Raw genomic sequence first — 27231 nt, forward strand, 5'->3', positions numbered from 1 at the left:
TATCTATATGTCCAATTGTTTTAGTCCACTTGGTGCAAACAAACATTGATTCTTTATTTGAACAACGTTAATGTGTGTAAATGTGTTTGGTGATAATATCAAAACTGTTGTTTCATTCCTTAAATCGAGAGTAAAATTGAAAGTTCAATCCATGAATCTCGAAAACAAAAATTGTTCAAACCGGAAACGCACTACTAAACATCTTGTTTATACAATCGATGCATTTGAATTAACTTTTCTGCTTCCATTTTTACGGTCGCAACTTTCTTAAACGAATCGTAGCTAGCTATCTTAATCGGTTTCGAGCTTAATGTGTTATTACCTACGCGGTGTTAGTTACCTAATCATTCCGTTTTTGGGATAGCTCGATTGTGTGCACTGTGCCGTTAGTGTTTTTCTCGTGTCTAACTGCCGTCTCCGACATTTTTTACGAAATCGGATAAGATGAACGATCTTGCTTAGCTTTCAAAAATGAACATTTCAACTAACAGTATTCCAACAGACGTGACTGAAATCATCATGCATCATCGCATGAGGTACAGCTCAGAATTTGCCATTGCCCTAAAAATATGCATAGTGATAGTTATGCAAGTTAAATGACAATTTCTATGTTTTTTTTTTAAAGTTTTAATTAGATATTTTGATTGACTGCCTCCGTGGCCGGACGGTTACCATGCCGGACTGCCACGGACAATCTTCGATTCCCGGGCCAGGAGAAATATTTGTATGGTCTACATTTATTTGTCTCATGAATTTGGGTGTAATTTGTGGTCGTCTATGTGTGTGTCCATGGCAGCCGCGACACAGGGTTTCGCTAGTGAGGAGCTATGTTGAATGTGTGCGTTATTATTATTATTTATCGCAATCGGATGAATAATGTTATTATATTATATTATATTTTGGAAATTGTGTTGTATAGTACCAACAATACAAGCGCATAAGTACTGACAGCATACAGCGTTATTTTTATTTAATGAAATTGTAATAATTAATGCAGCATTTCAGTTATTTTAATCTTTACATTGTTTTGACTTGAGAAATGTGACATTTATTCTGTAACAAGGTCAATAAATAAATTAAAGTGAATTGATCAAAGTGTTAAGACGTGATCAGGGCAGGTCAGGAAAGGTGATATATTATGATACATACATTTTTATTTCAAATCAATAATACGAATTAGGTATCTTAAAATCGATTTATAAAAAGTAAATCACTTAATGTCAGCCGTGACTATGGAACCTGTATAGGGTCCGAAACGTTGGCTTGTTGGAAAAAACAAGTATTCGCGATATAGATCCGGAATAATCTCAGTGCAGAGTACTAAAAAAACCGACCTCAAAAGTCATTCATCCCCTGGTTTGCCACTCTTAGAGGTGGAATATTTTCTTCAAATTTGAATGGGACCACTACTGAGGTACCTACCCTCTTTCCAACAAACAAAAAAATCATCAAAATCAATCAACAAAAACTTATCGCGTAACATACGTACAAAAAAAATACAGTCGAATTGAGAACCTCCTCCTTTTTTTGAAGTCGGTTAGAAATACTTGGTACTTGGTGTAACGGGCTGGTGTCCGCAACTCGACGTCAAGGCGCCTATTTTGCGTGTAAAGTAGAAATAACTTCATTTCCGATGTGTAACAAATAGCGAAACCTAAGAACTCGATAAACTTAAGTAGATATCTATGACACTAATTGCGCTGTATTCTAAGGAGTCCACATTCTTCATATTTTTTTGCCACAAGTAATAAATTTGTATTCAACGGAATGGTTACAAATCTATAATTCTCAATCAGCAATAAAACCGAAGTGCTAAGCTTTACGACTGCACCACTTCCTGGTGCTAGGAAAGCAGCCATGTTGACATTTATACACATGCAGGATTTGCATTATGGGACACAGTTTATGATTTTATTTAAAATTTACCTGGTCACAAATACCTTTCCAAAATTAAATACTTAACTAACTCGGTAACCTAGTGTTGCTTAAATAAAAAATAAATATACCTTACTTAAATAGCGCTTATTTGGAGGGCAGATTTATCTGCGAAGAACGACCACGAAACTTTCGGCGTTGCTCATTAATATTCCATTATGATTAGGTACTTGAGGATTAGAGAGCATCAGCAAAATTGACATAAACATATCTTTACTCCGGGGAAGAAAAGACGTAAAAGTAAACTTTATGAAATAATGAATTGTGGAGCTGGCACGGATTGCTGGAAGGCGCTAGTTTGAATGCAGCCGGGGCGAAGGAATGTTTCTTAGGGTTCGATTTTTGTATAACAAACTAGTGGAGCAATTTCACAAAAAATAATTGAATATCATGATTGTAAAACATTGTGACGTTCATTCGTGCTTAAAAAACAATTAACAATTAATTATTCAAGTAGTTGGTTTAAATTTTCTTACTCAAACGAAACATAGTTTGAAAATAAAAAATATGAACCAAAACGTCTATAAATTACGTTTTCACTAGTATTATACACTTTGTAGTTTGGTTTCTACTACCTTTCCCAGCGCCGGCGCTAACCCTTGTAACGCCCGGATGGAATCAATACCCTGGCGCCCTCTAGTAGGTACGCGATCAAAATAGAATACATAACAGCTATATTTTCCCCAGCGATCGGAACTTCTGGTTCAAATGGAGCAATTATAATTTTTTTTTTATATAATATTAAGTGAAGGGACGAACAAGTCGAGCGCGTTATGGTTAGCTACACGCTTGTCCATAACAGTTGCAATGCCACTCAGAGCTTTAAATCGCAAAGATCTGTGGGGCACTGCCAATGCGCACGTCAACCTGAGACATAAGTTGACAAGTCCCCTGTGCCTGTATTTTCACCAGCACCCTTACCCTTCCAAACCGGAACACAGTAATGCTGACATTACTGCTTGGCGGCAGAAATAGGTAAGGTAGCAGTACTTCTCTGAACGAAATCTTTCACAAGGAGCTCTACTGCTACTAAATGATGTTAGGCTTGCGCCGCGAGGTCGCAGGCTCTTTGGAGGCGTCGTGAGCGGTTCTGGGCGCCCACCTAGGCCCTTCGCCCGAGTGCGACGCTCATCCTGCACCATAGATAAAGCCGGCACTGACCTTTCTTCCCCAAATTATCTATATTTAAACAATGAAATCTACAGGGTCTTTCTTGAGCAATTGACAATATTAAGTTATATTTAAAAAAACACTTACACTCTACATTTTGAATAGATCTATTCACAGAGTGTGATTAAACAAAATGTTTAGTTATAGCCACACCCATTGTTGTTCTCACGAAAACATCTTAGTTACGCTGTCAAAATGTTGCTTTACTTCCGGAAGCTTTTAGCTACAACGCCCGATAAGCTTAGAATATTGACAGAGCGGGCGAATGTTATGTAAGCTGTAATAATAGAGTGGCAGTCGTTTATCATACGTTGTAAACATAACGGATTATGTAAATAACATTCAAAGTGTAAGTATATTTATGTCGTTTAGATAGTTGCAAAATCGTTTAACTGACTTTCAGTTAAATATATAGCTGTGTAACTTTAAAGTCTGTCTGAAATTCAATCCACGTGTCAACCTTTCGCAATTCATAATGAAAATAAAATTATAAAAACAAAAAAGAATTAGTTCACAAACCATTGTGCTTTAGTATTTCTAAGCATTTTCTATAGACTTTAGTTTAATTACCATTTTTAAGAACCGTAAATCCTTTTATTACGTAAATATTTTCTTTACAAATCACGAAACTTTCTCAGAAAAGATATATTAGGAAATTATGCGCTAAACAAAAATAGCTGTTTGGATTATCATAATGTATGATAATAAAGCATAAATTCCTGGCTCTGTAGTGTTTTTAGAGTGTTGAAGACAATAAGGCTTTGAGAAATATGTTGAAACACGTGTTGGAGAAAATAATGTAAAAGTCACTGTATGTGGATGGCGCACCAGTACCACTAGTGAATTTATACACTCACACTCTGGCTATAATACATATCCATAACAATGTAAAAAACGGTGCTTCCGCTGTTCTGTATCTTTTAAGACAGGGACACCATAAACAAACAAATTATAATACTAAATAACATTTAATATATATATATAATAATTATTAACGGCCATACCATTAACGGCTTATCTGTAAATTATAAAATATATTATTAGTCCAAATAAGTAAATGTAACTTTTTGTTATGATTGTGTGTGTGTGACAGGACGGACCAAGTGACAGGACGGACAAGTCCTGCGTCGTGTCTGGCGTTAAACAACAACCCTGTCCATAGCAGTTGCAGTCGAATTCAGAACTTTAAATCGCAAACATCTGAAGGACACTGCCACTGCAGCTGTTTTCCTCAGACAATAACTTGACGAATTTCATGTACCTGTAATTTATCTTTCAAAATTGGAACGCAGTAATACCCACATTACTGCTTAGCGGCAGAAATAGATAAGGTGTCAGTACTTCCCCGGACGAACTCTTTCACAAGGAGCTCTACTACTAATATAACTACAAGACCGCAAATGTAACCACAAGAAAACGAGTGGTAGGGCGCTCGCGCACTGAGTCCGATGTATATCCGTTCTGCATCCGAGAAAATACAAATTGGATGTCGCTTACGCTCTGCGTGTGATCCGAATCCATTAAATTACGGGTATCACTTGTAGTACTTAGACATTTGAAAATTCCTGCCATTCTGGTGCCGTTACATGCAGCGTGTAGTGTTCGTTAACTATGTGTCATTTTAATCGCCATCAAGTTTTGGCATTGTTATTGTACGTACAAGGACGCAGGGAAGTTCCGGATACACCTTCTACTGAACCGATTTTTCAGAGGAACCTTATAACAATCATGATTAACTAAGGCAAGATAGCAAACAATTTTATATTATAACAGAATGAGTGTGTCCAATTTTGATTCAATATTATATATATGTGCATCGATACCTGCTCCTTCCCTTCGCCTCTCCACGCCACAATCACCGCCGGTTCGGACTCGGATCGGCCACAGTGCACAAACACTAACACCAACAATACGATAGTTACTTCATTACGCGAATATAATGAGCCGAATTCAAGGTATTCTCGACTTCGGATGAAGGAATTCCAATTTAGTGCACAATCCCTCATACAGATAGCACTACGACTACTTCAAGTCGCCGTTTCTCGGATTAGGAACTGATACGAATTTGACGCAGTGCGCATACGCCCTTATGCAATATAGATATAAATGAGCAGGTATACACAAATTGCTACATACCCAGCTAACCTACTGTATAAGAAAGTAACACTATGCCTCTTGTAAGTCAAGACGTCAAAGATGATAAATAGTCAAGTCGTGTAGAAGTGTGACATAACGACAACAAATGAAACTGTCGACAGCTGTGGAAGCCGACGGCTAATGAAGGGCATTGTTGGTAAATAGCCCTAAGTGTTTGTTAAACTAATATGTCGCTTTTATTCGACAAGCGGGAATATTCCATTTGACTAAGCACGTTGCGAAAGGATGCACAGAAATACACACTATATATCCTACGACTATAAGGCGACGCTACGCATATGGAGCTATTTTTGTCGGAGCTGTCAAGTGCCATACTATTCGAATCGTATTAGGATGAAGAAGCACCTGTACGGTTCTTGTAATTTATTTTTATTGCAGTATACTTCTTTAAACTATATTTTAGGTAAAATATAGGATAGCGTGCACGCTGCCGCGTCTGTATCCTGTTTACGGGAGTCATAATCACAGGAATGATTTGTGGAATACCGAGTTAATGTTCTTTTTATACAGAAAATGAAACTTCTTTTTCGAATCTAATTTGCGTTTTTTCACCAACGCTTTAGATTGTTTACAGGTCCCACAGTCACGGCTGACAGAAACATCGGTTTGTTTGAAAAAAAAAACGCAATTTAGATCCGAAAAAAAATTGTTTCATATTCAATGTGCAGAAATTGCGAAAACAAGAAATTATTTTTGTATGATAAATGACATGAATCAGTGATAACTTTTATTCTAGTGTAATTTCTTGAAAAGTTTTTTGAATCATATTGAATCATCGTCATCTATAATAATAATAATAACACACACTCACAGCCCCGCACTATCCCTAGTAACTCTGTATTGCGGGTGCCATGAACACACACATAGATAACTAAAAATTACACCTAAACTTACAAGAGAAATAAATGGAGCCATACATATTTATCCCGGCCCGGGAATCGATCCACGGACCTCTGCGTGGCAAACCAGCAAGATAACCTTCCGGCCACAGAGGCAGTTAAAACTAACCCAAGGGTTCTGCTCATATACTCGGTTAAGCATTTCAAGGAAATCAAGCTAATTAAATACATATTTTAATGAATAGGCTACAAATTACTTCAATTAATTTGCATTTTACGAGATCACACTTTGTACTTGGCCTCGAATTAGGGAATTATCTGCACTCTTAGAACCAGAGCAACGAAATTTACTTAGAACACTCTGACTAGAACTGATATAGAAAGTTTCCATTCCTAAATTGATTCTACTGAAAACCCATCCTCCTGGGTGGTAACAGCTGGGCAAATGAACCGTTTTTTATGTTTTTTTTTCATTGGAATTATATCCATGTGTCAAATGTTATTGATCGGTTAATGGAAAGTGCGTGAAATTCATTAAACGGTTTCAACCTCTAATTTGCCACCAAAAAGTTTGCAATCAAGTACCTATTTAAACCACCAGTTTGGGATCCCGTATATCCATCCTCTGATGAAAAATTCCAAGCAGACATAAGACTACAGTAGGTACTAGTTAATATGTCTTATTTGATTGTAACTACCATTACAATCAAATAAGCTCAAATCCCATACCGGTTAAAACTAATTACTCTGATACTGTAGATGAAGTAGACACATTTAACTTTCTTGGGTTAACAATCGACAAGAACCTTAACTGGAAGGAACACATCGAGCAGATGTGCATGAACCTAAACAGATTTGTTTACGCTTTACGAAGACTAAGGCAAACAATCTCGCGAGAACGGCCTATCACGGCTACGTTTCGTCCGTGCTCTGTTACGGTCTTGTACTATGGGGTAACTCAGTAATCTTAGAAAGAGCGTTTAAAGTCCAGAAGAAGTGTATTCGAGCAAGTTGCGGTGCGTGGTTCGATGACAGTTGCAAACCGCTGTTCAAAAGGCTGAACATATTACCTTTGCCATGCATGTACATTAGGGATATCTGCGTATTTGTCAACTCTCATCCTCAATATTTTAAAACACGCGGTGAAATCATTCAAAGGCAAACTAGAGCAAAAATTATGAATCTCTTATACCAACCTCGTTGCCATAAAGTAATTTATAAGAATAACTGCTTCAACATGTGTATAATTATTTACAATAAATTACCAAACGAAATTAAATTGTTACAAGGACATACTTTTAAATTAAAATTGACAAAATGGCTTTTGACACATTGCTTCTATAGTAATAAAGAATACTTAGAATTTACAAATTCATTACATTAATTAGAAACTATAGAGACTAAATAAACATTGAATCCCATTAATATATGCACATCTGCTTGCAGGTTGAATACAATGTACCTAATTTTACTTAAGACCTTTGTAATTACTGTATTCTGGCAAATAAACGTATTCTATTGTATTCTATTCTATACTACTTTATTATAAAATTAAATTAAAAAAAAATTTAACTGTTAAAATAAAATAATTGTGTATAAAACACATATACCGTAAATTGGAACGTTTCTTTTACAACATTTTAAAATAAGGTACATAATGTTTGTCGATGAAGTAAATAAAGTCTTAAGTGCATTTGCTTTTTGAAGTAAATGTTCTCTCTTGTAGTAGTTTTATTTTTCTGACATATTCTGAACGATGTATAGATGTATGAAGTGTTTTGTATTCAATTGAAGACATACAACACACAACGATAATTCAAATGCAATTTCAATTGATATTTTAGTAAATTTGTAAAAACGTTTCGCATATCACTAATTTATAGGCTTCAAAAAAGTGATAACACTAACATGTCAATTCATTGACTATGATTAAAATTCATACTTCTATGCAGTTTTTCAATAAATTATGGAAAACTTGTTATCGATTTACCTCATCTCTAGCAAATGAGTGTAATGAAGTAACCTTTGCACATTGTCGTAAAATTAAAAAAAAAATGTTTCTCCCCTCATTTCGCATGCGAATTGATGCTATTTTTACTTTAATTAAATGTATTTATTTAAACAAAAGCTATTCATTTCAAAGCGAGGCTTATAAAAATATATTTATGAAATACGTAAATTGGTGTACAAGGTTATATTTTGTAGATTTTCATGAATTGTCACAGGGATCATCCTAGATTATTTTTAGTATAACAGCCTGTATAATATAAATGTTGTAATTAAGAAAAGATTTAGAATTTAGAACAATTATATAAGACTTTAATTAGTGCATTTAGACAAAGATTAAACGTTTCGAATTGCGGGTAATTTATATGGAATCTCTTGTCTTAATGTAGTTGCACAAATTCAGCAAAAACGTTGCGTTTAGAGTAATAAGTGCAATTAGTGACACGGTATCTTTTATGAAGTATTCCAAGTCAATGACCTTCAAACCTTTTTACTTTTACTTATTAAATAGTACGAATAGACGTATTTCTTGATTTCGTACCTATACGCCTTGGAATTTGTTTGTGGCATCCTCTCAAACATAGTACACTCATGGACATATTTAGAGGAACAATGTTCCTTAGAGCATTTGGTTGTATGCTGTAACCATTGTCCATTATGAACCACTGGCTATAGAGGCCATCAGCGTAAAAGTGGTGTAACCCTATGCAATGCATATAGAAGAAGGGCGGTTGAGAATGACTATAACCAAATTAGTTTTATATATGACCAAAACGTAATTGTCAGTTTTTTTTATACACAAAAAAGCATCAACATATATAATAATTACGTATTTTACTATCATTTAAGGCGAGTCACCGAAGGAGTAGCGAGAAAAACTGTTTTGCTAGATCAGATGGTTTAAGCATACAATATTAAACAATGGTCCTACAAAAAATATACGGTACACCTAAGGATATTGTCTTATTAATGTGCTAATTTGTTCCCGATCATATAAAATCATAAAAACAGCAGCTAAACTTTACACATAATTTTTATATGGAAATATTTCTATTTAAGTACTTTAGAGAGAACCTGTAAAATTTTGGTTTTCACATTTTCTTTCAATTTTGAAAATTACCCAGCAGCGGTTTATCGAGGCGCCGCGCCGCCTGCTGCCCTGTCAGTCGCCACCGAGCGCTTGTCAACGTGGGATCTGTGTCAAATTTTCTGTTGCCTGTTCTTATTTTATTCATATTAATTTTCAGCGTGCGTGTTGCGGGACGCAAGAGGCCCCCACAACTTCCTTCCTAAAATACAAGCTCTCGTAGAAATACCTATCTTTAAAGTAATATTGTAGAAGAAAATTAAATTACATCACTTATGCGCTGTATGCAAAGTTACATGACTTATGCGCTGACTGCCTCAATATCAGAACGTTTAATTTGAAATAAGAATGACTTCGATCGTCTTTTGATTTCGATTACTGGTATGTAATATGTGACGTGTTTCATATGAACGTTGCTTCGAGCATGTAAATGGAACGTTGTTATCATAATTGAAACTTATTTGCCGTTCCTCTAAATATTACCATGAGCATAGTTAAATTTCTAAAAAACTCATCGTCCTTGACCTTTACTTTAACTGGTGTAAATCGTATCTAGTCCATGGGAAGTAACATCTATTACAAATGAATGATCTAACATGCGTAACACAATGACCCTGTACTTGACTGCCATATCGCATTGTTGGTTAAGCCGCTTATGAATAGATCATCCCACGCAAGTGAACTGATCTCGTCGCCTACTAATCGGTTCAGACATGAATCTCTTAGTAGCTTGTTGACTGAAAAGGCTAAACGTTACAAGGTTAGAATAACAGGAATGTGTAAATCTGTATTGCCAGTTAGCCATTTTGTGACATCGTTTAAATCTCCATCGTCCTGCCCCATGATGTTACAGAACGTATTAAGTATGACGCCAATTCGCACCCTTAGTGTAATAAAGCCACATTTGCGAAATAACAACTTTTCAGGAGAGACGTTTAAAGATTCTACGAACGAAGAAAATCGATAACTGTTTTATTAAAAATTAGTAAATTAATAACAAATTAATAGTGAATGAATTAAAAACAAATGAATAAAAAATAATAATACATAAATAAATAAAATCGTAAGTTTGGGTTTAATTTGTGGTATTCTGTGCGTGTGTCCCATGGATATAGAAAAAAAGGGGAGATATGGTATGGGGGCGTGGTTCGCCTCGCCTCGATATGGTCAAAATGACCATATCGAGGTGACACGCCTACAAACATCGCCACAGTGACATGGCGATCGTTGTACATACAAGATCTTTCGTAAAACGTGAAAATGCCAAGTTGTAGCGAAACACCTTAGTAAAAATTGGAGTGAAAACAAAAATTTTAAAACCAGGGAGATAATATTCCACCGGCTATTTGCATTTTTAGTTACTATTTCTATTATTATTCAATGTTTTCTTTTTGTCTCCGTAGAAATTTCTAGATTCGAATATAGTGATGTTCATTTACGAAGACTGATGTTTATCGACAATAAATTTTTACTGAAATGTTTGAATTTCTTACTATAATTTTTATAATTAAAGTCCCTAAAATATAAGCGAATATAAGCGAAAAGCATTCACGTTAAATTGATTTCTTTTATTTTATTATTATTATTATTATTACTAAACATTTTATTTCGAGTAACTTTAACACAACTCATATTTCGGACAACCGTTTCAATTTCATGTCAATTTGGATGTTGCTGTTGCTTGAAGAAAAATTTATGTGTGTTAGATATTTAAGATATTTAAATTCCATTATACTCGTAGATTAAACGTAGAGTACTTTTAATTTTTAAGTTTTTCCAATGAGTTTAAAATAAAAGAAGGTTGGATTGAAGCTGCAGGAAAATCGAAAGACTGGTTTTCTTATTACTATATCTGACTTTGTTTCAATTTCCATAGCAAATGCATTTAAAAATTAAATAAAATAAAATCGGCTTTATTTTACATGTGCATGCAAAATAAATTACAAATAATTATAGAAAATTACATAAATCCTTCACAAAAAAACAACATAATTTAATTTATTAAATTCATTGATAGTTCGAGTTTACTCTTGACAGTGACAGCTTCAGCAACCCGTGGTAACGTATAATGGAAAATTGACGCTGGCGATGATCGCCATATTTTTTATATTATTCTTATAAAACTGACACTGGTCCAAGCCTAGTGGCCGCCATTAAGAAAATAATAATAATTTATATTAATATATTAATTTAACAATACACCAGTACCAGTGTAGATATAGTATGAAAAATGGAATATTTTTTTAATATTAAAAACAGCCACATGGTTTCCAACTATCGATTAGATAGGCCCACATCCCTCGTTGAGTAGCGACAGTTTAAGGTTAATAAGGTTAACAATTCACGGAGCGGCTTCCATCCGCGCCCGCCGGTGCTGCTAGACAGCGGTTTTATTTCAATACTTACGACCCTGCAAGTTTCTGCGGGCACGTAGCTGCCGCGGTTGCGGGCACGAAACCGTTGCGATTGCGGAACGGACCGCGAAGTTAGTGGGAGTTAATTGCAAGTCGCGCGGTTAACAGAGAACTTACCCTGCGTGCGCCTGCACCACATTGCGCCTGAACCGACCGCCAAAGTGTGCGGGCGACGAAGGTCGCCAAGCGCGCAGGTCATCGCGTTCTGCGCGGTTCTACTGTACCCCGCCGCGACAACCGCGAGCAACCGTCACCACTACAGGCGTAAAACGCGCCGTGAAATGTGCTACTAATTTTACATACTTAACTGTTACATTCTACAGATGCCGCGGTCCCGCGGCATATGCGGTTGGAAACCGCTCCGTGAGTTCTTAGAGTAACGAAAAATGAGTTTCAACGCTTCTAACGTGTAATAGTTAGCTATTATATACTAGTGGTATTTTTACTAAAACGCCACCTGTTGTGGAATGGCTGAACCAGGATGAAAAAATACTGAAATATTGTAACACATATGGCACTCGCAACACAGAGTTTACCTAGTGCGGGACTATGAGTGTGTGCGTTATTATTATCAGGGAAAAAAAGGGAAACTATTTTAATACATGTATTAACCTGTATGTTAATTCAGAGGGTCTTGGTATAATACGGGGACGCAATTTGGCCTGGCAATCGCAAATACAATGTTTAGACTACCTGCCAAGCACAAGACAACGTGGATACATCCAAGATCCAAGCATTGGCATTTGATTGACTATGCCATGGTACGGCAAAAAGTTCTCAAGTTCAAATCACCCGTGTCATGCGTGGTACGCAGTATTAGCCAGATCATCGGCTTGTGGTCACTAAGCTGTACCTCGGCCTTGGTCGCCCTCGCAGGTCTGAAAAGAGGAAGCCAGCGTGCTTAAACGTAGATAGGCTAAGAGATCAAGACGCGAGGAAGAAATATGCCGAAGCAGTCTGTCTTGTCACATTTTAAACACTGCCAAAACTACTCTCGGGCTAGCAGTCCCTAAAAACGAAGATTGGTTTGATGAGAATGACAGCATTCTGACGGAAGATATACGAAAATACCGGCGTCTCTTACGAGGGCGTAGTGGAGAACAGCAAGGTGAAAATATTGCGGAGATCAGACATAGTAACCTGGAGCTGAGAAAATTATCTCGGGAAATCAAAGAGAGGTGGTGCCAAGACAAGGCTCGGTACATACAGTGGCTCGCGGACACAAACCAGCTCGGGAAGTTTTATGATGCGGTTAGAAAGCTGATTGGCACAAACTATAATACAAAGGTACCTCTTAAGTCAATTGTCGGTAAGTGCCTTCTAAAAAGCAGGGAGGATGTGCTGAAACGGTGGGCAGACCATTTTAACAATCTGCTCAACGTGAATCGAACCGCGGACCTATCGCACACCAGCTTAATACCTTAGCTGCACATAGTTACTAAGCTGGACGAGCCTTTGTCTCGTGATGAAGTCGTTCTCGCCATTAAGCAACAGAAAAATAAGCGCACGGTCGGTATTGACTTAGCCACCAGGCGAATTGCTTAAATACGGAGGTGCGGAGTTAAACTCGTCTGTATGGGCACTTTTTGTTCGTATATGGGAGGAAGAACGTGTCCCGAATAGTTTTAAATTATCTCACATTAGGGCCCTCTACAAAAACAAGGGTGACCGTGCAGACTGTGGCTCTTACCGTGGTATTTCGCTCCTAACAGTACCGGGAACAGTCTTTGCCAAAGTATTTTTAAACCGCCTCATGTAGCCCTCAGAAGAGATTCTGCCAGAAACACAGTTTGGCTTCCGACCTATACCTGTGAGGCAATATTCTCCTCGCGTCAGCTACAGGAGAAAAGCAGAGAACAGAGTCAAAAATTGTACCTCTGCTTCGTTGACCTTGAGAAGGCGTTTGACAGTGTCCCTCGCGAAGCTCTTTGATTGGTGCTAGGAAAAGTAGGATGTAAAATTTTGCGCCTTTTGAGACTTCTGCATGACGAAATGCAGTGCTGCGTCGCTGTAGATGGTGACGAGTCAGGCTTCTTCTCCGTTACCTGCGGAGTGAAGCAAGGGTGGCGCCTACATTTTTCGCACTGTACTTTGCAGTTGCTGTTCGTAGGGCAAGAACCCTGCAAGAGCAGGGTTTGCCGAAAGGAATTCGCATTCGTTTCCGTACCGACGGCCATCTCTTCAACCTGGCCAGGCTCAAGGCACGCACTTAAGTGTCTTACGCACTGATCACAAAGATTATGTACGCCGACGACTTGTGCTTCCTTGCAAAATCTCCAGACGATCTGCAGCAGCAGCTGATGTTTAATATTTTACGAAATGCCTTCGTAAAATATTAAACATCAGCTGGTCCGACCGCGTGCGGAATACCGAAGTTTTGCGAAGAGCAAAGGTAGGTGGAATTGAAGTATACCTTATACGGCGACAACTTCGTTGAGGCGGCCATTATCAAGAATGGCAGCGGGGTGAGTGGCAAAGCGCATCTTTTATTCGAGGGGGGCAAGCGAAAGCATGGCGGACAACTCCTTAGATATAAAGATGTGCTTAAGCGCCACATGCAAAATTGCTAAATTGACCCAACAGAGTGGGAGGAACAGGCAGCCGATCGCCCGCAATGGAGATCTTTTGTGACAAACAAAACTCATCGACGAATTGAGATGGATGTCAGACGGGACGAGCTGAAAGCCTGACCAACTGCGGCGATCAGTTACTATTACATTGACGGTGTGCTTACGTGCCCCCTGTGGGCACGGATCTTTGCAAATAAGACTGGGTACGTGAGCCACGTGAGAGCGCACGAACGCCACCAACAACGGAGCTGAAACAGTTGCCGTGGCCGAAAATGGTCAGGAGAATTCACTCACATATACATATGTAAGTAAAAGAGTACACAGACTTTATTAAAGTTTATAATAATTGATTGTTATAATTAATTAAAAATAAGGAAGTTATAAAACCTTGGAGAAATTACAAAGTATTAGCAAAATTCAGATTTGTTATATAAATTTAATAATATTTCAACCAAAATTGTTTTGTAACTTTCAGAATAAGACTAAAATCCGAAGTTTGTGACTTGGAACATCATCCATATCGTTCGTTATATACAAAGCATAATCACAGTATCATAAATGCAGCAAGCTATACACCGGAATATTGCAAGGCTATGTTTGGAAATAACAACCTAATGTATTTTTTATTGTCTAGACAATAGTTTGCTAATCTAAATAAATGTAACGTTAGAATAATGTTGTTATTTTAACTTCAAATTCACAGTACATTGTGCCTCCTATAACTGCCTCCGTGGCCGAACGGTTACCATGCTGGACTGCCACGCATAGGTCTCGGTTTCGACTCCCAAGTAGGAAGAAATATTTGTATGGCCTATATTTATTTTTCTCGTGAATTTTGGTGTAATTTGTGGTTGTCTACGTATGTGTTCGTCCATAGCACCCGTGACACAAGGTTTCCCTAGTGCGGGGCTATAAAAAAACATTGTTCGTTCAATTGAGTCAATATATTCTCGTGTGAACGACGACGGGATCGTGACTTTTCTTTGCTCTTACTTTAAACTTTATATATATGTGTTACTTTTTTATAATATCAAGTGACGGGACGAACAAGTAGTGCACCTGATGGTAAGCTACACGCCTGTCCATGACAGTTGTACTGCCACTCAGAGCTTTAAATCGCAAAGATCTGAAAGGCATTGCCACTGCGCCCGTCACCCTTAGACATAAGTTGACAAGTCTCGTATGCCTGTAATTTCACCAGACGTTACTGCTTGGCAGCAGAAATAGGCAAGGTGGCAGTACTTCCCTGGACGAACTCTTTCACAAGGAGCTTTATAGATCGGTTTTAGGGGATCAGATAGGAATAATTTAGGTAAAGTACACTTATGTGAGAGTTTCTAACTAAGTACTAAGTATAACATGTTACTTGGGAAAAGGCCGGTGCTTATAAAGTATTATAATCTGAGTACAGAGTACTAAAAAAACCGACCTCAAATGCACGTGGAATTACATTTATTTGACAAGTTTTATTGAAATATCCCCTAGTTCGCCACTTGTATAGTGGCGGACTTGACACAGGAGATAACAAAAATCGGTTCTCACTAGTCAAAGTATATTGAGAAAGAAAAATGCTTTTACAACACAATTTCCAAAATATAATATAATAAAATAACATTATTCATCCGATTGCGATAAATAATAATAATAACGCACACATTCAACACAGCCCCGCACTAGGGAAATCCTGTGTCGCGGGTGCCATGGACACACATAGACAACTTCAAATTACATCCAAACTCACGAGAGAAATAAATGTAGGCCATACAAATATTTCTCCCGGTCCGAGAATCGAACCTGGGTCCTCTGTGTGGCAGTTCGGTGTGGTAACCATTCGGTCACGGAGGCAGTTTATAAAACTTTCGTGAATTGTTGTAATCTCGCCAAAAGTTTCTTAAGTATAAGAATAATTTTAAAATAAATATCAGGTTGACAGTTGTTTCTACAAATGGCACCTCCAGTGAAATACACACTTGACTGAAAATAATTGGGTCGCCAAACCATTTCAAAAATGCGATTTGATGCGAACAGAAACACGTTATGCATTCTTCCATTTTTCCATAAAGAACGCAATGCCTATTGAAATAGAAAAACATTTAAAATCTCTTCAAATGTGCTTAGTAGCCCAAAAATTCGTCTTCTACAAATTTCACAAATGAAAGTTAAGTCACTCTGTCACCGAAGGCGGGAAATGGTCTACAGGCGACAGAGCTAAAAGACAAACAATAATAAATAAATATTAGTTAGTATTTAATACAATAGTACTTACTACCAAAAGGTATGAGTGGGTGATATTTATCTTAAATATACCAGATTTTATCAGCGCCATCTTGTTATTAGAAATCTGTGAAAACTGTGTTGCATACGCGAGTGGATTACATGTCGTTTCATCACTACTATCTTGAAGTGCGAATTTATTTCTGAGTATTGAGGTGGTATGAAATGAACTGTGAGTTTTAATGTTTATCCAGCTCTCGTAAAGTCAGTGTCAGGTGATCGCTTTCGAGACTTTCTAACATTTACACGAGTTGCGCCTGCGACCCGTGACTCTGGCGCTTCCGTTAGGGTTGTACGTTATTGATAGATTCTACCCAATAACACTATTTATCATAAATCTATTTGTTTTTTAGGAATCCTCGTGGTAATAAGCTAGTGTGTACAATTCTAGCGTCTACACTAAAGTAAAAATAAACAAAGGTTAATGTTCCGTGTTGATTATAATGTCAGAATGTGTAAAGAGAATGGATGAGGTTGAAAAAGGCACCATTAGAACGTAAGTTGAAACACAAGAATTTGACTTATGTTTTTTACTCGGTGGATTGATTTACATGAATGAAGTTGGTTTTTGACTGATGTACTAAAAGGTGCCTACAGATTTGCTCGATTTCTTACGTCAGCCAACCCTACAATTATTCTTCTCAACAATCGTAAGTTACGCAAAACACTCGTATTACCTACAAAAAACCTACTTTACTTAGGTTTATCCAGTAGGTGCATCCATCATATCTCATGATGGGATAGACAAATACACATACAGACAGACATCAAGGATATCAAACTTTAACGTTTCATGGAAATTAAAGATATGGACGAGAATTGTAAATTTCAAATACATTAAATACTTTATTGTACCTACATTAAACGTTGCAATACTGCGGCAGTTACTGCAGTTTCTTTTCTATTATAAATAAAAGACGTAGAATGAAAAACTAAAAACTTGCTTTAAGACAACCCTAGTCCGTTCAGTGAAACCTGATTGGTCATTTGATGCCAGTGGGTTGTAGGTGAGCTGGTGTCTTCTTAGACTGAACTGTTTGACCTTGGATCTTGTCAACATCGTCTTTTGTTAGCTTTATGTTATGTACTACGAATTCTATTAGAAAGAAATTACAATAGCGTACGGGCATAAATTACTTGTCTCCTTAATATACATATACATACTTCAGTATATGTATATGATCGAAGTAGGCACCATAAGCAATTGCAATTTGCAATTGCATTACAATTCATAACTTTAGTGAAACGATTTCATAGGTGAGACATTACTCTATAATTCCAAAGACCAAGTATAGTATACAATGCTGATATGGAGTGTGTAAGGTATACGTCAACTTTCTTAGAAAACGCTAAGGGCGGCCGTGAAAGCCTAGCTAGACCCTAATGGAACAGAAATGCACAGTAAATATACGAATGTAGTTATTCAATTAACATACTTTGAATTTAATGCTGCTTAACGTATAAATACTAAGATCTACATAGGGTTATTTTGCATTCCTAATAATTAAAAGAAATAACTTTCAACTACGACTTTGAAACACTTCAATATTTTTATTTTGATAAGTAAATACGAACATTAGCCATTACATCAATTTGTATGTGAAATCAAACAATTTTTGTGTTGGTTTCCGAAAGTGGTAGAACAAAAAATGTTTATTTTAATGATAGCAATGCCATATAAAAAGATGCATGGAAAGTTCATTAAAAATAACACTGTAATTTAAATTTAAGATGAGATGGAAACATAAAGTTTCATATTTTTTTATTGAATAGCGACTCTTTCTCGATGAATCTTTCGTCAGTCTTTGATAGCTGTAAATCTAGCTAACTGAAAAAACTTACATAAGTTTCTCACTGGTGGCACTACGGCAAAAGGCCGCTTATACCCGATACAGAAATCTGCAGCAGAGACATTGAGAAATTTGTAAGAGACTCAGTCTGTAGCTCAGTCGGTAAGAGCGGTAGCCACATTGAGTCAACAGACACTTGGTTTCCGTCCAATCAGATCGAAAGAGTTTGTGTTTATTCAACATTTGTGGCAAAAATAATAACACACTAGTGGAGTATTTAACAATAAGTACAGAGTATAAAAAACCGACCTCAAAAGAGTTTGTGTTTGTTCAACATTTGTGGCAAAAATAATAACAAACTAGTGGAGTATTCAACAATAAGTACAGAGTATAAAAAAACCGACCTCAATAGACATTCATCCCCTAGTTTGCCACCCTTAGAGGTGAAACATTTTCTTCAAATTTAAATGGGCCCTTCTGACCTTGGTCCAACAAGAAAAGAATCATGAAAATCGGTTCACAAATGCCAGAGTTATCGCGTAACATACATACAAAAAGAAACATAGAGTCAAATTGAGAACCTCCTCCTTTTTTTGAAGTCGGTTAAAAAAAATATCATGGTAGTAAAAACATCATCTTGTTCAATAACAAATATATTATTTGATACTATTTTGCCTTCCATTTTTAATGACTACTAAATTTCAGGAGGAGGTAATTACTATCCTTTGCTATATTAATAAAATACTCTGTCTATTCCTATCTCTAACGATCTGATGACACAGTGGCAATCAATCACAAAAAAAAACTAAATACATAAATTCCCGATTAATATTATAATTGGGCTATAAATAGGACATTATCTACTAAAGAAATCGTGCTAATGGTTACCTATCAGTAGTTCGAAATGACATTTTCCAGAAATAACGTTTGGTCGAAATTTCATAACCTCGAAAGTAATTTTGAGAGGAAAATGTTTTTTCTTTTAAACCTTAACCTAACCGAACCTAATCGTGTATTTGCCATAAACATTCAACATAGCCTGAAAGAACAACTGTTTCTTTATAATTCGGTTTTCGGTGTAATGAAAATTCGAACAAACGTTATTTCGGACAAAAAATTTTCGAGTTTGTGATAGGTTACCCTTGCTAATATGTAGTTAAAAAAATTGTTTTTGTTCATCACGAAATTCTACAGGCTCTAGTAATCAATCTGTATTTGAGTTATTGTCGGGTTTGTGATCTGTGTCTAATTTCCGTGGCAATTTTAATTATTAAGCATTCGAGTACATTATCGTCAAATATTAATGTTCACGATTCTGTACTCGAATGCTTAAATAATGAAAAGTTGCTACGGAAATTAGGCAGTGAATAGTCAGTCGAGGATGGCGGAATTATATTGTAATAGAAACATCTCCGTAAATGCATCAAGGTTGCTTACAAATTAATTTATTACCAACAAACGTTTCAAAGTATTCATAATGAACTGGAAATATTAAACTACCATTGGTAATGATGATGATATCTAAATTTTCTATGAATATCACTTTTTAAACACAATCAACAGTTAGAAACTTTTTTTCTTTTCTTTTTTTTCTTTTTTCTTTTTTTCTTTTTTTTGTTTAAACTTTTTTTAGTTGATATTTTGGACTGTCTCATCCTGACTATCACAGAGTTGATATTAAGTCTAAATTGTGAAGAGGGGACGTCTATCGACTTTCAAATTCGTACTTCCGACTCGTCAACAATTCTGATTATACTTACTAATACAAAGATAAACAAAAACTAAGAAAAAAATTCCTTCGATTCGGCTGGATTCGAACCAGCATCTTCCAGCAAACCGTACTAAACGCTAAGCCAACTAAACCACGGAACAAACCAATGGACCTTACATTTTTTTCTATGCAGATCTTTGTTTTTGAAATTTAACGATTTTTTGCCGTAGCGCCATCTATTAATTCTGATTACTTAAAAATAATTAGTACCGAGAGTATAGTGGAATAAGTTTACCAGATCATTAGCTCAGTCTATCTCTTCTTAAAAGTAATATTTGTTGATTGCATTCCTGTAATTATGCTGAATAGACAGAGGTAAGTCGATAAGAAACCCGAAACTGTTATAAATGTTTTAAAAAACATTTACATCAAAATGCCAAAAAATAGCGTAGTCAACGAAATAAAACATACAAGCGTTTTTAATGTAAACCAATATACGTAGAATGCGTGTTTCTATACTAGTTAGACTTTAATACAAGTTCGTAATACATCAGTTGTTTCTTTACGAGGACACTTTCTTGGCAAATAACTAGGCTAGGCAGCCAATTGTCCTTCGAGCCGGATTTGATCCAGTGACCTATGGATTTCGGTAAACTGTGTAGTAAAATAAGTTACACACACAAAGACGATGCACAGAATACAATTCATAGCTCACATACACAGGTACCTAAATAACAATACCTCAATAACGATCTGAACAACATTCTACGGCAATATTAGTTAATTTTCTAAGTTCCACGGCATAAACAAAACACAATCGCGTAGGCGTTTAATATGGAATAAAGTTTGCTGTTAACAATGATTGATGTTTCTGCTTAAGGTGAAACTAGTACCATTAAGAGAAACCATCGATGCACTCATTGGTAGTGCCAATCATTTGTCGGTAAATCTCTACAGGGAACTGGAGAAAGTCTAACTTTACCATATTGTCAAATCGACACCGCTTTACAAGAATTATTCAACAGAATTCATTGATTGGGTATGGGAATGAGTTTGTGTGCTTGGCAATGCAATTTAGACGCGGTCGTTGTTTTTTGTTTACTCAAACACAGTCAATTTAGTATAGAGGTTTATGGTATTAGAATAGCAACAACAAACAAACAATTCATTATTATTTACATCGTTTTGACGGAATGGATGTCATCAGACTTCATATTACTATAATTAATTTGACTTAAGATCGAGCAAATCTTGTACAGTTATAAACAAATTAAACTCTAAAATCCAATGTTACTGGATACTGTAAAAAATTACTGGTAAAAAATTATAAGACGCAATCAAAACTTGCATGCATTCTACTGTCTTAAAGATAATGACCACGAATGGCGCCACCCTTTCCTCGACAAAATTCAATATTAAGAACATTCCACTTTATACTGATATGATGTAATAAGTTCCTTTGCATTGACAATAAATAAGAAGATAAATATATCTACATTTGAGAAGTACCTTTCGTCCAGTGAAAGTCACATGTCAGTTGCATCATTTGAGTTTTAAATGTAATCAAGATGTAACACACGCCCCGCTGGTCAATTGTCAGTTTTGTTACTTTCTTCTCAAGTAACAATCAATGAGAAGAAAATGATTATTATTTAGATGTCATTATTTGATACCACTTTTATGAGTTATTTAGGTATAAGAAATTGAAATGTTTAAATTTTTTATTTATTTTTTATTATTTGAATGAAATGTATTTAGTAATTTATTAATTAATTAATTTTAATAATGATATAATTTGACATTATCGATTTGGATATATATCTGTAATGATAAATGTGTCTGCACAATGTAACATAATGAATAAATAAATAAATGATTCGAGTGTATTATGCTGACAATTGATTTTGTCTGCAATAATTGTATTATCTTGGACATATTCATGTTATTCATTGATTTTTAGTTGTTATTCATGAGACTCATTGAATCGGCCAGAGGCGATTATGGTGTATCACACTTATCGCATTAAGCCGATTCGCCGGCGACGCAGCCGCTCGGGCGCAGATTCCGCCGTTCGAACACCGACACGGTCGTTCGGGTGTCGATGTGGCCGTATGAAATGTGGCCTTCGCACGTTCGGAGTCGTTCGGCTGTCAACGCGGTAATTCGGATTTCGAAGCTGCTCTTTCGTTATTGACCACCACCGGCGGCTGCGTACGAATACGTTCGAAAATTCGCAGGAATCAGATACGTTACCGATCTGTGTTGAGCTGTGTCGTACAAGCCGATGCAAAGGCATCGTCTTTTCCGCTATTATTACATCACATAAAGCTTTTTCTAAGCGGCTTAATGCTATCCTGTGTCGATAAATGTGGTAACTCCCTCAGAAATTATTAGACACCACATTCCTTTAGGTTATTATGATTGATGGAATTTATAATTCAATAATTAATTTATTATCAAATTAAAGAGAGATTTCACAATATTTTATAATAATAACACACAGACAACATTAATAATATGGTATCTTTACAACTAGTCTCCTTAAGTGAAACTAAATTGTCCGTACTAGTCTATCAAGAATAAATCGGATGCGTGGAGTTATAAATTTAGCATTTTACGAGCTGTTATATTAATATCTTAATCGGGTGAAAACTACTGCTACTATATATTTACATGTACAAGAAACTGATACCTACTTTCAAATGTAACTTTGTAAGATAAGAAATCGTGGTTTCACTGAGCATTCAAAACGTGAAGTCTATGAAGTATTTATTAAGTAAATACGATTGGTGTGATAGGAGTGGATGGCAAATAAGCGAATATGACAGGTTTCGTAAGGAGCGAGTTGCAGGGGGCAATTTGCGCGCGCGCGCAACTTGTAAATCATATTAAACGCTACCTGCTGGCTATCGGAATCTTGTAATCTGACACCATAATGTTCAGGGTTGGGATAAGAATTAAAAATTACCATTATCACTGTTGAATCTAAACATGGGAATACCAACGTGGAAATAAATTATTATGAATCAAGGGTTTTAACTTTCTGCCAATTGTGACTGACATGTGAAACTCGTTTTCTACGCCGTCAGTGGCATTCATATCCTCCTATCATTATTCAAGTCATTCATAAAATTAACCGTAATTCACCATTAATACTGGACAAAGAAAAAAGCCGCTTAAAAAGACGTGACTGTGTCTCTTCTGTCAAAAAAATTCGGTAATCCTTTCAGGTTTGTTGCTGGGTAATGGTAAAAGTATCGTAAAATGGATAGTCGTTTTATGAGAGCAGTTTGATAATGTTTAACACGAATTTATGTATAGCAAGACTATTTGATTCTATGCTTACGGCAATTCGTTTGATAACAGATACTTGTACAAAAAGTGGCTTGGTCTTTAAAGCAAGCGATCAGATCTAGTTCAATCGGTAAACTGAATTAGTTCGGTTTTCTAGTTCTTTTAGTTCATTTTCTTCATTTTGTCCTTGGACAACTAGGTAATTGAACGAACACTCCAAACTACTACTTTTATCCAAAAGAACTACTTCGGACTTCTAGTATTATTAGATCAATTGTAGTACACTTTACTAAATATTTAAACACAAATGTTAATTTTAAAAATACAACTGCGTACTCCAATGGTACGTATTAGAGATTTAAACGGGCTGACAAAATCCAGTCGTGCATCTCACTCGAACTTTTACTTAAAAAAAGCAGTTAAAGAATGATAATTGCTTTTCCTACTGAACTAAAACACAGGTGAACTACTAAGTCTCTGACTCTGGAACGCAGGCAAGTTCCTTGTAGGGGCTGAACTAGAAAGAAACACCCACGAACTATTAAAATCGTGCAAGAAGAACTAGTTCCGTTGGATTAATTCCTAACAGTTCGTAGTTCTCATGTTCGCCACTAAGCTTGAAAAGTTCATACTACTCAAGCCTAGTGGCGATACAAAAATCCACAAGCGTAATATAATTGAAGGAACATATAATTTGGCCACGCAAATGTTTCCAAAAACATTTGATTTTAGTCCGCAGTGTATTCCAATTTCAGGATTTTTAACATAGGCTCATGATGAATGTCGTCAATTACACAATACTTTGCATAACAAACTCAATCTCAGCCGCACAATGATGAAATTAGCTCAGAGTTATGGGAACGTAACCGCTTATGAAAACCCCTTTCTGCCCATCATGTTTTGAGAATGCTGCAGACTATTCATTTCTCCTACATGGACATGTGGTATTAGTGAGATTCTCATTACATAAAATAAAAGTGCCTTGAAATTAGACGCTTGTAGAAACGCTGCATACTTGCAGCGTTTCTACAAGCTTATTTTCATACAATATCTAGTGTTCAAAAGGGGCTCGCAAGTAGCGCGACTGTGGCGCTATGGCTGCGCTTCTTAATATTGTATGAAAATTAGTCTGCAGCGCCACAGTGGCGCCACTGCAGCGCTTCTAAAAGCGTCTAATTTGAAGACGTTCGAATTAAAAGGACATTCCGGCGTAAGTATTGTGGGCGCCCTAAGCAATCTATATTTGTGCCGACTTTCCCTTCTCTTCCAAGCTAAAAACCTGAAGTATCAGGTTTTGCTGTAGCAATCATATCATGGTCAAGTAAAGCGACGCCAAAATCGTTGGCAATCCTTTATAAAACTAAAAAGGACCCGCTACACCGAATAAGCAAGGAGAGACCGTCGTGATGTCGAGAGCACTCAATATTTTCGCCATTTTTCAGGAAATGACGATGTCACGAAAAATACAAAAATGGACTGGTATGGGCGTGCAGGTAAATCGAATCCCATTTTAATAAAACGTAGCCTTTTCCTTGCGATAGATATCACATAAGGCATTTTCGAAATCCCAAATGTAACCTGTCCTGAACATTAATAGCCCATGAACATAAAGTTTTTTTTTAATATTTAAAAACAGTCAGAAAAGGTTGAATCGTTTTTCGTCTTGGCATCACAAAAAAAAGCCCTACACTCTCTCGCTATACCATTGCTCTTATCATGGCTTTGTAGACTTTGTTTCCCTAGCGTCATGATGCCCTAAACAGTGGCTTATCATACTTGCAAGTTAATAGAGCAGAGATAACACCAAACATCGTACGTAAAAAAGATTACATTTTGTGATTTATTTCTTCAGTAAATTTGGGCATGTTATGTTGCTATGTAAATAATGAAAACAATTATTTTTTCCTTGCCGTTACGGCAATCCTGTTGCATCCTGGCAAGTTATTATTGTATCAAATTCCAACAACTTTCTTTAGCATCTTCACTATACAAATAAAAAATATATTTAAAAAATAACATTTAGGAAATTAATGGCCAACCGAAATTAACATTTGAATTATAAATTTTTGTTAATTTTATTCCGTATATTCTAATCGCCTTAGTAATATTGCGATAAAACCAAAAGAAAATACGTGTTGTTCGCAAGTTTTTCGCTTAGCCTATCTTAAACTTTGTATAGCTTTATAAACAACACTAATGGTAAATAACACTTACCACCAACTCAGCAAATTTGGCGTCGAGTTCATCCTGTGGGGGCATCGGGTGCGTGGGAGTGACAGCCTGCAGCGCTAGACCACCCTCGCCCCCCACCACGCAGTACGTAATTTCAGGAGGCTCATCATTCTGGAAAAAAAATTTAACTTTAAATCTGCCTTATATAATACTGATCGGTGGAATTTTTTAAATATGACTCATTTGACAGTCAGATGAAGAGAGAGACAGATGTGAAATATTTATTACAAAATAACTTGAAAGGCATCTGTTTACATCATTTCATTAAAACGTAATAAGCTTTCCATGCGTAAACAATGAAATAAGTGTTACTGATTATATTACGCAGAGACTCAATAATTATAATCAACAACACGCTGCAATAAACCAAAACATGTGATTAATGCAACCCAATTTACCAACCAGCCGAAAAATTCCAGGAATTCAAGAGAACAATCATTTTTGGCGCATTACAATTTTAACACTTCCCAAACATAGCAGTAAAGACCAAAGACATAAATCTTCGAAAGAACGTAATTTGTCGTACATAAATTTTACAGAAGAGTGCAGCAAAAATCTCAATTTAAATTGCGCAGGTAAAAATAAAAGAAAAAAGGTAGTCTCTCGTAGTCACAAGTAAGAAGTCGGACGTTGCATTTCCTTACACGGACAGGGTGAATCGTGCTAATAAGGAAATGGACGTACGGAGAGACAGACAAACGGAAGAACCGGTATAAAGTAGCGTATACGAATCGAGTAAGAATGTAGCTGTAATTGGAAACTAATTGCGTTTAATACGTTAGCGTACTACGGTTTCGTCCACACAATGTGACAATACATGACATGATCGTAGACATCACATATTGACAAGGATTAACGGTAGGTAATAAAATTTTGAGTTTAATAATAATTATTTAGGATCATAATATAATTAAATTGAGTTCTTAGGTTTTCGCGATTGTTACACATAGGAAATGAAACTATATTTCCGGATTTAAATCGCGTATATTTGTTTAACCGTGTAAGTCAACCGTGACCATGGGACCTGTAAATGGTCCGAAACATTGGTTTGTGTGAAAAAACAAGTACAAGCGATTTAAATCCAGAAAAATAGTTTCATTTCCTATAAAAAAAATTTTAAAATAGATGTCCAATACATGCAGTGTCAGTACATCTGACTAGAATAAACTAAACCAAAAAAATCACTTGTGTCGACTACACAACAATTTAATCATCTCTATTTTCAAACATACTGAAGGTATCTACGAGTACTCGGGTACGCTCGTTTCTATTCTTATCAACAAGTTCACTGCTTTATGCGATAATAATGAAGTGATTAATTTGCTAATGAAATAGTAATGATCATTATTTCTCATTGACGTGTATAACTCCATCTTTATCTTCATACGTTTCGTACAATGTACCTTACGTCCGTCTTTTATTCTTCCTTATGTTTAGGTATTTTAGGTTAAATCGAAATTTAAGTTTGCAACAGTTATTTTATGAAATAGTCAACAATTTGTATAAATCCATAACATGTATTGCTATGTTTTATGTCATGTGTTGTGACAATGATAGAAATAAAAAATAATTCACTAAATTGAAACTTATCGAAGAATCAACTTTTACGAGTCAATAAGCCTTAATTGGCGTAACTATGTATTCTTACGGCCTTTTTATCATTTTGACATAAACAGAGGGTCAGGACAATGATATTGTTATAAAATATATCTTCGGTGCGTCATATTCCAACTTTAACCGTTAACCTTTGT

The 27231-nt window shown here is 36.1% G+C and overlaps 1 protein-coding gene across 1 annotated transcript in view; it reads right to left on the reverse strand.

Annotated features, from left to right (window-relative positions):
• LOC113239533 (disheveled-associated activator of morphogenesis 1) overlaps nucleotides 1-27231 on the reverse strand; it is a 136368-nt gene that overhangs the window by 23337 nt on the left and 85800 nt on the right. Inside the window, exon 3 of the mRNA XM_026476598.1 lies at nucleotides 25463-25591. Within this exon, the coding sequence (XP_026332383.1) occupies nucleotides 25463-25591 (129 nt within the window). The remainder of the gene's footprint in view (nucleotides 1-25462; nucleotides 25592-27231) is intronic.

This window comes from Hyposmocoma kahamanoa, unplaced genomic scaffold (genome assembly GCF_003589595.1).
Source record: "Hyposmocoma kahamanoa isolate Upper Pololo Valley unplaced genomic scaffold, ASM358959v1 114, whole genome shotgun sequence".
Classification (NCBI taxonomy): Eukaryota; Metazoa; Arthropoda; class Insecta; order Lepidoptera; family Cosmopterigidae; genus Hyposmocoma; species Hyposmocoma kahamanoa.